This window comes from Gallinula chloropus, assembly GCF_964237585.1.
Source record: "Gallinula chloropus genome assembly, chromosome: 19".
In the NCBI taxonomy this organism is placed as follows: Eukaryota; Metazoa; Chordata; class Aves; order Gruiformes; family Rallidae; genus Gallinula; species Gallinula chloropus.
In genome coordinates this window covers 10905464-10919422 of record NC_140104.1, presented here as the reverse complement: position 1 = coordinate 10919422, position 13959 = coordinate 10905464, and the positions used below count along the sequence as shown (strand labels likewise).

Genomic DNA, 13959 nt, shown 5'->3' with positions numbered 1-13959 from the left:
ATGTGGCCACAGAGAGCTGTCTGCAGGTGATGCAGTTACAGAATGCACATCAATGCCATGCTTTACAGAGTAAAGGAAAAGAGTTGGCAACCACTGGGAACTTCATGAATTGCAAAAGAAGGGGGACAGAAGATTTCATTTTTTCCAGTTGCCTTCCTCATAGCTTTGCTAGCCTAAGGAATTGCTAAATTTAGAGCTGACCTTCTTAATAAATGTACCAGAACTATCACAAGCAAAGACATTCAGGAGATGTTAGTGTTGAAGATGTCAGGGTATGGTTAGCACTTCTTGAACTTTCATGACTTTGGATAATTTTTGATCCTGTGGGATGTTTTAATTTACACAGGAAGAAAAAAATACAGGATTCATTTTACTGTTAGTTTTTCTTTCAAGTGCATCTGTAATGTCTTTCATGTATGTTATTTAAGAGGTAGGGTCAGCAGTAGATTTGGTGAGTGACATGGGGAAAATTGCCAGTTAATGGAACCGGTGTTTTCAGAGCACTGGCAGAGTTGGATAAGTTTGTGTTTGTTTATAACTGGCATATGCAACTTGTCAAAATAGGTTTAGTTTGTTCAGAATATCTTATCTTTAACCCAGGAACAAGCTTTCAGAGTTTAGTTATTTTCTGCACTACTTAGAAAACTTGAATGATTGTAGAAATAACCAGAAAAACAGAAGACCTTTTCCATTTTGGTGTAGATGGAAAGCATAGGATAATTGTTTCACTGATGACTTCATTGGTGCAGATCATCCTAATAACCAGGAAAAACAGATCCTGGGCTTGTCAATGGAGGTTTGGGAAACGTAGCTTTCTGACCCTTTTGCAAGTGGTATTCCTGGAAAGTAAACATCCAAGCAGAACAGTTCAACGGGCTCAGAAAGTGTGCTGGGGTAAGGAATTCAAGGAGGTGATGATGGACATTTTAGTGTCAGAATCTTGAGAGGAAATCAAAGCAAGCCACACAATCTACAAGAGCATGTATAAGAGAAATGCAGGCAGTGCTCTCACATAAAAGTGTCTTCCTGAGGCTGTTCTGTGAAGAAGCATAATACAAGAAAAAGTACAGGTAGAGAGGCAGGGAAAGAAAGAACAAAAAATCTGCAAAGAGGTTTTTTTCCAGGGTAGAACCGTTCCTCAAAAATCTTTCTAAAAGAAATTGCAAGAGGGATCTTACTGGAATGATAGGCTTGCTCTTTGTCAGGTAAAGAGAGATTTACCCTGGTGGGGAAGAAAAGCCTGTTTGAACATCGGTGCTTACACTGTCAAAAAGCTGCCAGAATTCACCACGGTGTCTGTGTGCAGACTAATCCTTACACTCTGTTCCTTCAGGAAGTTTATGGGTGAGGGAATGTGGAAGATGCAGAGGGGACAGCGTTTGATGGCCGTTCTCTGCCGTAAACTGCTGCTGTGGAGGAGGGTCTCAGTTCAGGTGCAGTGGGCAGTATTGTTATTACACAGGTATACAAGGGGTTGTAGACCACTTGAAGTGCTCCTTACTGTTGTAACACAGGTTGGGGAAGTGTCCAGTGCAGCTGTAATATCTCACATGCTTCAGGCTTTGGGGCAGAAAGGGCTCCTGGCCTGGAGATGGGGAGCTCTTGACTTTTACCTTCCCCTGGGGACTGGCAGAAAGCAGAGAAGCATCTCATGTACGTAAGCTTGAGACTGAAAAGCAGTGTATAGAAGGGCAGTGTCTCAGTGGGCTTTCCACGGTCCAGAGATACTTTCCAGAGTCCAGCTTTCTCAGCCCGTTCTGGGTGTCATTGTATTGCTTGTGATTGGAGCTATTTCAGGGTGGTTCCTTTTTCAGTAAGGTTTGTGACAGCATTTTGGATTTCTTTCCCCCTGAATATTAAACATTTTTCTAAGAGTCTCTTGTAGAATGGCATTCATCTGCACCTCCCTTTTCCATAGTGACAGATAGTCCTAGTGGATCCAGTGTGGAGAACAAGTGTACCAAAAAGAATATTTTAAGGGAGTAGAGAGGAAAGCAAGTTCATTCCTTTGTCAGGGTTCTTTCATCTGAATCACAGCTCACTATTGAGTAATAAGTTAGTAGGATCCCAAAGGAGATGTTCCCAAGTGCCTCTTGCCCCTTTTGCATGGCATGGGGCCACTCGCTTCATCTCCAGGTTTTTCTTGTTTAATTTCTGGGTGGTTTGTTGGGTTTTTTCCCTTAATTACTACTCTGGAAAGGTTTCCCAATTGCAGAACTAGGAGGAGAGAAAGTAACATGTTGTTAGCTTGGTGGGAGAGGCTTACCCACGTATGCAAGTGGTCTGTGGTATGTGGTTTCACATGAATCAAGTAACTCAAATTGCCGCCCGATTAGAGGGGCTTGGAGATGCTGATAGACTTCCCGTTGTGATAGTTACCTGGAATACAACTCTGTATCATCTGCTGTGGATGGGAAGCTGGTTTTTAGCTGTTCAAGGGAACAGCCTTTTTCTGCTCTGAGCAGGGAGTCACTCATCTTCCATGTGTGCAGTGCATGTTAAGGCACTTGAGAGTTGCTCTACTTCTGTCAGAACAGAAGAGTCAACTGAGTGGACCACAGCCTCAGTTAAGAGAGGCTTTAAGGAATGTCTGTGGCACTTAGTGGGTGCCCAGGATGTTTTTTTGAATTGGAAAGCAGTAAAAACCATGCTATATAGCTTTGCCAAGCTTACTGGAAGGAGAAATTAGATGCAGTGATCAGGAATGTGTTTTCCTAGTGATCACAAAGAATCTTGACAGGTTTGAGAGATGGGCCTGTATGTGTCACCTGAAGTTCAGCAAGGCCAAGGGCAAGGTCCTGCGCTTGTAGGATTGATCAAGCTAAAATTTTAAAGGCAAATTTGCATGTAGATCACAAAATAAGTCGAGGGTAGTAGCATCATTCCTGAAGTCACCTAATTAGGCACTGCCTGGTGGGATTGGTCAATTATTCTGATGCTGGACCTTCCATCATCTTTCCTAGTATGTCCCCACCAGGTGTACAGTCCTTCTGATCCCAGGCCAGACCCTCCCACATGCACCCCCTCAGTTTTGAGGGATGAGTATTGCAACAGATCTTTGCCTGAAGAAGGTACTCTGGTTTTGCCTGAAAAGAGTGCATTTCAGAGTAAAAGGAGGAGTATTTCTCTTTCCCCTCAGACAAAACTCAGCTGTTCATCACGTCGTCTCCTCTCTCCCTACATCGTTGCCTCCTTTTGCAGTGGTGTAGACCAGGTAGTTTACTCTGTCACACAACAATCAGAGCTCAGCAGTTCAGCCTTGATGTCGTGGTGATGTGTCTGGGTACCCAGTTGTGCTGGGACAGCCGCTTTGGCATCTCACACACGTGTTGGAGAAGCTTCCCCTACCCGACAGGCAATATTATATGATACTGACTGTCCTGCTGTGGTTTCCTCTGCGTGGTTTATATCCAAAGAGCTCATGTATGTGGATATTTTTGGTTGGTATGCTAGAAGAGTCATATTTAAGATCTTTTTTTTTTTCTGAAAATACATGAAATAGCGGCTACTTCACATCTTGTGTACAAGCAGCAGCTTCCATTCTTAATTTAGCTTTTTTTATCTTAACAGGCTTTTATTCAGAGTCTATCAAAAATGGGGAGTGACTTGTATGCTACTTGGGAAAAAAAAAATCAGTTCTTTGGTAGTTCCAGTTTGCCATATTTCTCATAGTGTTGGAAATTCTCAGTGTCGGCTGGAAGCCATTCAGGAAATTTTTAATAGTGTGCTGAGGATAATTTAATCTCCCCAGTCCTGACCCATATGTGAGTAAACAAATCCCTTTTCCCCCTTTTTGACAGTTGCACGGTGACGCTCGTTCCCCATCTATTTGATGCTCTTGGGTTATCCCCTCCCAGAAGAAATCACACAAATATTTAACTGTTTGCGCTACGTGCAATACAGATACTTTAAAAAAAATATTAAATATATAAATATCAGTTTCTACATGGAGTTATTTGTGGTAGTTGGTTGAGTTTTTTGATGGTGGGGTTGTTTTATCTCCCCCCCCCCCCCCCCCCCCCCCAACCCTGAGTTTGAGTAAGAAGACCTGTGAAGCATGAGGAGCTTTGTGTTGAATATTCGCATTATAGTCAGTGCTGGTAGAGCACACAGCTCTCAGTATCATGGGTGCTGTAACTGGTCTCCTCTTGGTTGGTTGGTTTTTAAAGCGCTGCATATATTCTATCAGTGAAAAAATACATAATATACCTGTATTTGATACTAAAGATAAGTTCTTATAGGTTTCATGGTGTTAAGTATATCGTATAGCTGGTGACTAGAGCAGGAGCCAGTGTAGCATCGTCAGTGCAGCGTGCATCTCTGTACCTGGGAAATGCAGGGACACTGGGTGGTGGATGCACAGATCTGTCTCTTGTTTCCATTTTGTGCTCAGGTGGCATTTGTTTAACCCTGGTTATAATATTCTTGTGTGTAGAAGCTGAAGGATGTTGGGTTGAAACTTCATTTGTATGGACAAAGCGTGCTGACAATCCACCATAAGCCTGGATGCTCATGGTCACAGCTTGGTTTCTGCAAACTTCTGAACCATCTTAAGGAACTACAGATGCTTTGGTCCACCTGTGTTTAGGGTAACCTGATGCCCTGTGGGCACTGTCGCTCTTGCTGAGTTGGTCTGGATGGGAACTTAAAAAAAACATGATGGAGAGGTGGAAATCTCAGTGAGTAGGTTCACTTCTCCCTTGCAGGGAAGACTTCGTACAGTCTCTTAGTATGTTGGTTTATTACATGAAAACAGTTCTCTACAATGCTGACAGTTGTCAGATATCTTCCTGTGGACAGATGTTAGTTTCTCTGAGGTCTCTGTAGCATAAGCCTTAAATATGCACTTTAAATATGGCAACTGACCGTTTAGAGCGCGGCTTGTTCTGCTCTGCAGGATCCCAGGGGATGTTAGTCACAGGGCTGGGTCTTACTTCAGCCTGAGATGACATGGCAGGGAAGCAGAAAACTCAGAACTGGTCTTACCCCGTCCTCATCTTCAGCTTCCTTGTGTCAGTGGCTCAAGGTGTATGTGAGTACATTTAATACAGCCATAATTACAGGGGATGTAACATCTTATTGATTCATAGACTTCTGTGGATGATGCATGCAGGTTCTACTCACTGGTAGTTGATTTGATAAAATGTTTTGGCTCTCTAGTCGGTGTCATTTACACTTGTAATGGCAGCTTCTAACTAAATGCACTTAGTTCAGCCTACTGTGTGGAAATAGAGCTGGTCCAGTCTTGGGCTTTGGGCGTTCCCTGGTTTATCTTGAATCCTTTTCATATTCCTCCATCACCTTGTTGGTTCTGAGGGGAATTGATCTGTAGCTGTTCTTCTGCAGTGCAATATTCTCTGTTTGTATGAGTGACAACTAGGAAAAGATGTGGATTTCATTTCATCTAATGTTAGCAGCCAGCAAGGTGGCTTGTAGGTAGAACTGCCTCTTCAGCCAGCAGAGAGAGAGGGACACAGTCAGAGGGTGCTGTATCCTATTACCTACTTGGCCACAACCAGCATCCAGCCACCAGATCTGAGCTGTCTAAGGCGAGATTGTCTATCCCATCCGCTGGGAACAGTTGTGTTTAACAGGAGAGCTGCACTGATCCAAAAATCCTGTAGCAACGAGACTGCACTGATGGAAGAATATAATATAAAATACCAAAGTGCAACTTGACCATAATTTCAAAGCCCAGCTGCCTGCTGGTATATGATTTAATTTTCAGTGCAGTTTAGTTGCAGGGTTTTGGTTTTTTTTTTTTTTAAATCTTAAGACTAGTCTGTGTTCTTAATACATTTAAATTAATGCAATAACCACATTGTGTGCTACTTTTCCCAACTTCACTTCCATGTCCCCAAAGCATTCAGGTGACATTAGTGCCAGGCAGGAGGCACTGCATCTCAGCTGCTGGCGCTGCCGGGCTTTGGCAGGCGAGGGTTGTCTGGGTAAAAAGACGACTGAGGGAATTTAATATTGTAGCATCCATAAAAAATGGGAGCAGTTTATTAAGTGAGACTGTGTAAAGCTTTCTTATGGATGGAATTTACATTAATGCGTTTTATTGTTCCATCTGAGCAGCTCGAACGATAAGCGTGGTGTCGCGTCCGCTTTTGTGACTGTTCTGTTAAATGGATTTTAATACTTCGTGTTTTTTTTATTCTTGTGCATTTCAAAGCAGTGTTCTTTGCAAGAATAAAGATAATGAAATTTGTCTCGATGCTCTCAGGGTTAAAGGGGATAGAGCTGTAGCTGCAGGTGTATCATGACAGCTGAGGAGTTCGGCTCTGCTTTGCCGTTGCGAGCCCGGCAGCGCAGTAACCGGTCCCGTACGCTTCAGCTTGTGCTGGGAATGAGCCTGGTAAGAGTTTTAGCAGCAGTAAGAAGTGTTGCCTGTTGATGACATTTCAGAGACAGGCTCAGAAATGATGCCAGGAACGGGTCTGGTGGCTCGTTTGGCGTCAGGGGGGTAGGTGGGGAGGGGGAGAAAGCCATAATCCATCGCGGCTGTGTGTGCGCAGGTTTTTCTCCTCGCTCTGGCTCGCACACGCTCGCTCGCTCGCGGGGACATGTGACTTTTGGCCATATTAGCAGGTTTATCCAAGCCTAGCCCCTCTGACTAACAGATGTAGGGAAAAGGGCATTCTGGGATTGCAGCAGTTGCTTTTGAACAACAATGTCCTTTTTGTAAGAATCTGATGCTTCTTAAAAGATGGAACATGACATCATTACTGTCGATCCAAGAAACATTCCTTCAATAATACTGAGTGTGCTCTGGTTATCAGCTCCCTTCCCCCAGCTCCTTTCTCTCCCTTTTCTGACTGATGCTTTTTGTCTATTGTTTCGTCAGGGGCTGTAAATGTGAAACAGTTGTCTTTCAGTGTTATGTGCTTGTTAGAGCTGGAATCAAGTAGAATATTGTTGGCTTCTTTGAAAGAAAGGAAAATAAAATTTAAAAAAAAACCCCACCTAACTTTTCTTGCAGTCTTCATAAATGTAGCGTGCTTGGGGTATGGGTTGAATTGAAGCTAATTATTTCCCTTCCCACACGGTATTAGTTACTGAGTTATGCAACGGAAGGTGGAGATATCACAGCCCCGTTCCTGTGCATCTCACTTGGCTTTGGTGGCAGCTGGGTAGATCATGTGCTGATACCTCTGCTTTGAAGACATCTGTAACAGTCCTGCACCGATGTGAAATGCTTAGCAGAGTTGTGGACAGCCACATATTTTCTCTCTGTGTGTATATATATTATATATATATATATATATATGTACACACACACACACATATGTTTTTATACTTGGTCCACCCCTGGGATTTGAATGTCACTTTTCCTTAGCCCCTGAGAACGGGCTATCATGGAAACACATTGTGGGCTGCGTTATAAGTCTTTTTAAATGCTGACTGCTGGAGGAAAGCTATGCAGATTCTGGATTTCACTTCCCTGCCTTACATTCTCTTTCCCACGTGTGTCTTTATCAGAGAAACAAGAGACCTTAGCAGGCTCTGCAGCTAGGCATGTCTGGGCTGCCTCTCGCACAGTTGGGCTTTCCTTGTAGTGATGCTGGTGGTTATTTGAACTAGTGAGGAACAGGCATTTTCACACGCTGCAACTGTCTAGAGAAGTGTACCATGGAGTGTAAACATGCAGGAGTGTGTCTTTTTCCATCCTTGTAGGAATTGCTCCGCAGGGAGGGGAAAACAAATGATTCATTGATGGTGTTAGAGGCTTGGAGGAAGGTGGAGCTTATAGTGTCCAGAAAAGGAGGGCAAATGGACAGGGATAGGCCTTATGATACATTGGTTAAACTCGGGTTTACTGTCTATTATGAAGATAGAAACCAAACTTGAGATAAAAAATATGAATAAAGAAAGTGCAGGGCTTGACCAGACAGGGATTTTTTGACAAAAATGAGCTGTGTGATTAGCTGTTTTCCAGTGACACAGGATTGTCTTTATCAGTGACAATTTACAGGGAATTGAGAGGAAATCCCAGTACTCAGGCCCACCCTTTAAGAAGGGGGGAAAAAAATGCATTTTACTCACAGTCATGGTTTGGCTTCACCTGTTGTATCGATGGAGTAAGATTTTAGCACTGCTTGAAAGTGTACTTTTATCCTGGATAGACTCCAAGACAGACAGACTTTGAGAAAACTAAAGCAAATTCAGGATGCAGACAGAAGGGATTTCATCCATTCACACATCTGAAGCTGCAGGCTCCTCTGAAGAAAGTGTTTGTTGGTGGGCTGTTGTAGGGGCTGTATCACATGCAGTCACCATTACCATGTACATTTGCATCTGCTGAAGTGGAGTAGAAAGGTGTGCATCGTGCATGGAAGTGGGTGTCTCCTGTTCTGGATGCAGTTCCTCTAAAGAAGGAGGTTGTGAATAAGAATTTGAAGAGCAGGCGCTTTAAGAGGAAGATCTTGAATTTAGATAGGAGAAAAAAAACACCCAAAAGGACCCTGGCTGCTTTACTTGTGGAAAGAGAAGCTTTAGAGAGGTCTCTGTGTTCACACTGAAATGAGCAAAAATTGATCACTGGCTGCTGCTGAACTGTTGTGGAAGAAGAAAACTGCTGAACTGAATTTAAAAATGTAAATACAGGATAATAAATAGCAGTGATGGTTGTACACATCATTCTTACACCATGTATCTTGTCTTGCAAAGACTCTGAGGTAGGTAGGTAGATAGATGGATGTGCAATTGCATCGTCCACTTCACTAAGTCCAGACAATACTTTTAAGACACAGCATGTGTAACTGGTCAGAGGGTGTCAGGGCAGCGCCGGGCTCATTAGTGACAAACTGGTCATCGCTGTAGGTCAGAGAGGTTCTGTTGACTGCTCTGCAGGTGACTGAGCAGATGCTGGCAGAAGGAATTTGGCTCATTTTGCGTTTTGATTTTTGTTTGTGTTCTGTAGAAATGCTTGACTGTTGTCACAGTGGGGTTGTGACATTATCCCAGCGGATAGGTTGTGTTGCTTCCAGCTGCAGGGGTGCTTGCTCTGGAAAAAAAGTGGAAGCTGCTCTGCTGTAGCTTTGTTTCTGGCTCTTTGAGAAGAGGATAATCAGTGAAGGATTGCAATCTTTTTCTTGCAGTAATCCATGCTGAAGAGGCTCCATTCATACAGATGAACCAAGGGTTGAGGCAGCACTTTAAACCCAGATAGTCGGTCGGCTAACTGCCCAGCAGGATGCCATCAACCAGCCGAGCGGGCAGCCTGAAGGACCCAGAAATTGCAGAGCTCTTCTTCAAAGAAGATCCAGAAAAGCTCTTCACAGATCTCCGAGAGATTGGCCATGGAAGCTTCGGAGCAGTTTATTTTGTAAGTAGATTGTGACTTGTGTCTTTTTGCCTTTAAAATGTGGACTTTTTGGAACGTGCTGGGGGAAAGAAACCACTGTGTTTCTTTCTGTGTTCTCTTTGGTGCTGAGATGTTTTCTGTGTGTCTGGAGTGTCTCAGTCTGCTCGCAGACTCGCAGTATCTGTAAGGGGTTTGCACACAAACTGAAAAGAAAAACTGGAAGTGTGGCCCTTGCGTGGTACTTTCAGGCACATTGTTATCCTGCACGTGGGGATTTATCTGCAAATTAAAACATGAACTTCTGCCTCACCAATTCTGACTGGCAGTGCTGTTCTCTTGGTCTGATAGTCACCTTATCATCTCTAGTCCCTTGAGAGGAGTTGAGTTTTCTCTCCCTTCGTGCATACCCCCAGGCTCCCTTAAAGCCATTCTTTGTCTTTGACACCTGAATGTTGGAGCTTCTGTTGTCATTTGTCCTGTCACATCCTTCCCTACTGCAGGGGAGAATCCCAGTATCCATCTGCATGAAACTTACTTGATGTGAAGGTCTGGACAGCAGCATTTTTCCAGGCTGCTTGTGTAGCTCAGCCAAGGTGGGGTGTCTCACGGTCACATCGTTTGCAGGTTGCTCTGTGGTAACCCAAGTGCAGACTGAGAGACCTTCATTAAAAAACCATTTTCCTCAGAAAACCTTTTCACTTTTCTAATTACAGGAGGTGTGGCCAAACCTGCCAATTTTCCTTCAGAAAGCCATTTGTGTCAGTATTTTATGAGATGCTTATTCACTGTTAATAATTGCAGCAGACCATGTTGGGAACCTTCCAGCACAAATTTAATGCAGCACAGATGAACTAATTAGGAAAAGCTCCTTAATTTTGTTCCCTGCTTAAAACTATGAGCCACCACTGTCTGGGAACAGATCTGGGGGAGGAAGTATTCTCTAACGAAGCCATGCTTACCTGAGGCCGTTCCTTCGTTTCATTTACTCACTTTGGTTAAAGAGTGGATATAAAAAGGAGAGAGAACTGACAAATTTGTCTTCCTGCTACGTGAAGATATTACTGAAGGTTTCCAGAACCACTGAAATGCTTCTAGAAGTGTGCATGACCTGAAAGCTGGCATATGGCTAGAGGTGATGTGGGAGCTAACAGTCTGCCCATGCATCAGCTCGAACCTTGTCATGGGGGTATGGGCTGTGATGGCCTTTTACTCCTCTGCAAGCAGGTTCAAAGTAAGAGGGCATTCATTTCTAGGCCCTCCTTCTTTTTTTTTACCACCCCTCCCCCCCAAGTTTCCTACTCCCAATTCATTATAGCTTGTTACTCGCCCACTAGAGAGTGCGATTACGTGATTACGTGACGGCGCTTGGATTGCGCTGCTTTGGCAGGATGTCTACCCTGGCCCTCTCAGAAAGACAAGTGGGAGCAGTGGTCTGCTGCCCCAACCTCTTCCGGGGCTGTTTTTGTCAAGTGAGAGAAAATGATAGCAAACAAGATACCCTGTTGCTATTTTTGGGTTACAGAGTATCTTTCTTACTTATCACAGGTGTGAGATCTTGTATCATAAACTGTTCAGTGTAACATACTTGATCCCTCAAACAAAAGTTCAAAATACCAGAAGGACAATGTGGAGGGAGAAATTTAATGTAAATTGTGTAGCATGAGGAGCTAAGGTAGAGGAAAGTATTCCCTGGGGGGGGGGAATAAATCTTCTCTGAAGTTTCTTTTAACAAGGTTTTGATTCTACAAATGCAAACAATTCCATTTTCTCTAATCAGTGGAATACTGGATTGTAGTTAACAACCACTTAAAAGCATATTCCCACAGCCAATATGATACTCCACCTTTACTTTGCTTATGCTTTGTTTGTATCACTGCTGGAGTTACTCTGGTCACCAGATGTTTATCCTTTTGTATGGAATTTCTGGAGGAAAGCAGGATATATGTGCATAAACGTCTGGCATAAAACAAGCTGCATTCATTTGGATTGTTTAAGTTAGCTGGCGTTGTAACATCTCCATGGCTTTTCTCTAGGAACTGTCTTTTTTCAGTTATTCAAGATCACAAGGAAGCTAAAAAAAGCAAAGGAAGCTCTGTGGTGGTACCATTCATGGGGAGGCAGCAGCGGTGGCTCTGCCTCAGCCCTGCTGCAGCAAGGAAGGGCTGTAGGTGTAAGGGGGATGCTTCCTCATGTTTCCCCCATCCTGCCAGCTCTGCTTTCGTTGCATACAGCCTGGACCAAAACTGTTGCTGATGAGTAGATGTGGGAGTAATTAACCAGAAGGAAAAGCCATGTAATCCTGACATCTGCCCCTGCCCTTTCTTAAATGGGGTTTAGCCTTTTTGTTGTTAGCTGTGCCTTCCTTTCTTTCCTTTAGGGGGGTGATCCTGAGAAGGGATGATACACTGATCTTAAATGACAGCTGGCTAAGAGCGTTCACTCTGGTCCCTGTTTCTGTTCCATCCTATAGAAGCTGTTTTGGGTTTGGGTTTTTTTGTTTGTGGGTTGTTTTGGGTTTTTTTTTTTTTCTCCTTTCATAATTGATGTGATTTTTGCTGGTTCACCTCATGGGTTTAGTTTCTTAGAAACTGCAAGTCTGGCACCTTTGAATCACGTTGGTATTATCCTTACCCTACTCTGCAGTGTAATAATAGCTTCACTTGACACAGGAAACCTGCTGCACTGGAACACTGCAGATGGAGCAGAAGAATAACCCACTCTCTTTTGTTAGAGCTCTGTTCCTTCTGCTCTACTCTAGTATTTTCTTTGCCTGTTTTATTGCAGTTTTTCACTGATTTGAGTGTTTTGGAGATCGCCTCTAATGAGTAAAGATCCTAGGAGGTAGAATTTCATTCTTCCTTTTTTGTCTCAAAACCCAAACATAGTTGTGTCCCCATCCCTCCTGCCCCAGCCTCAGAGGTACTGTAATGTCAGTAAGATGGTAGGAAGGTCCCTCTCAAACAGAAGGAAAACGAAAAATAGTATCAGTTCAAGCTTATCAGAATTGGTTGAAATAAAGACTGACAGGGAATTCTGGGAATCTTTCATGAACAGCAGAATTAAAACGTGACAAAACCCCCTTTTTACAGAAGGCAGAGTTCTGGTACATCATTAATCCATGTTCTGGCTGGCTGTGCCTGATAGCACAGAGATGTTAAAATCAGCATTTTCATCAGTCATCAGTGAGTGCTGTGGTGCACGTTATTCTGATTTATATCATTTAGCTTCCTATCCAAGTTTATTATTCTTATCAGAGAGACTCAGAGGTCTCTTCCTCCACCACCTTCCCTTGACAGAGGAGAAGGGTCTTGTCTAGAGCCATCCTGCCTGCAAGGTGCAGCAGTGCTGCCTTGGCTGCCCGGGCGGGCGGTTTGCTTTGGTGCTAAATGAAACAAAACTTATCTCCTCTTACCTTGGCTTGTCACTGTCTGAAGTCAGGAAGTCTGCCTTTGAAGTGTGAAAAAGCATGTGTGTTTGTTGTGTGGTGTAAAATTGTAGTATCATTGGACCTGGACAGTGGAAGTCGGAATGAGAGTCTGAAGGTCCCTTCGATCGCTGCCATCTCCCTGTGTGTCATCTGCCTGCCTTCTGACACAGTAGCTGACTTAGGGAGAAAGCTGCTGGTGTCTGGAGCAGGTATCTGCTGTGCATCCTGTGACATCTTTGCTTATGTTTAAAATGGAACAAGAGGCTGAGCTGTGCTTCTGTTTGGGCTTGAATGGACCTGGGCAGGGAGAGAGGTTCATTTAGGGAAAATCCATTCTATTTGTATCAGAGCCGCTTCTGTGAGATGCGAGTTTGAGTTCAGAAGTGGCTGTACTCTTATTTCTGCAGAGTTGCTGGATGCTGAGCTTGTCAAACTGTCGTTCCTTGACTCACAAGCAGGAGGGTGACCCATAACGTGGGAAGGAAATTTCTAACAGATGCAGCAGTCACAACCCTCCACAAAAGTTTTAAGATTTCTTAAATAAAATTTAAGAAACTTTCCATTTATTCAAGATTTCTTTTTCATGAGTGTGTTTGGTTTATGTCTTATGGGAAATGGTGAGCTGAAGAAACTGATGTGTTGTGTTTTCCTGTTACAGGCACGTGATGTGCGCACCAATGAAGTGGTGGCCATCAAGAAAATGTCCTATAGTGGGAAGCAGTCCAACGAGGTACGTAGAACATGTTGTATACTCAGACCCTTGCAAAATATTTATTACATGGGATAACTTTAATTATATCTTAAGCATGGGATGCAGGGGGAATTGGCCAGCCCCTTTTCAGTGTCTGTGGGGACAGGACAAGGGGCAATGGCTGCAAGTTGGAGCACAGGAAGTTCCACGCCAACATGCGGAAGAACTTTTCCCCAGTGAGGGTGCCAGAGCCCTGGGACAGGCTGCCCAGGGGGTGTGGAGTCTCCATCTCTGGAGAGATTCCAGCCCCATCTGGACGCTGCCCTGTGCAATATGAGCTGGGGAGCTGCTTTGGCAGGGGGGTTGGACCCGATGGGCTCTGGAGGTCCCTTCCAACCCCTGTGATTCTATGATTAGCTTGGGTTTTACAGCAAGTGAAGTCTGTTAACTGCAAAAGTGAATGAGGGTACTGTGTAAACAAAACAAATGAGTTTACTCTTCAGGGTGTATTTCTGCTTTAGCTTCTTCCTG

The 13959-nt window shown here is 43.8% G+C and overlaps 1 protein-coding gene across 2 annotated transcripts in view; it reads left to right on the top strand.

The window, feature by feature from the left end:
* Window positions 1–9199: 9199 nt before the first annotated feature.
* TAOK1 (TAO kinase 1) overlaps window positions 9200–13959 on the top strand; it is a gene marked incomplete at both ends in the record, with an annotated part of 33833 nt that continues 29073 nt past the window's right edge. For both annotated transcript variants that reach the window (XM_084273327.1, XM_084273326.1), the window contains 2 exons: window positions 9200–9331; window positions 13396–13467. In XM_084273327.1, the coding sequence (XP_084129453.1) occupies window positions 9200–9331; window positions 13396–13467 (204 nt within the window). The remainder of the gene's footprint in view (window positions 9332–13395; window positions 13468–13959) is intronic.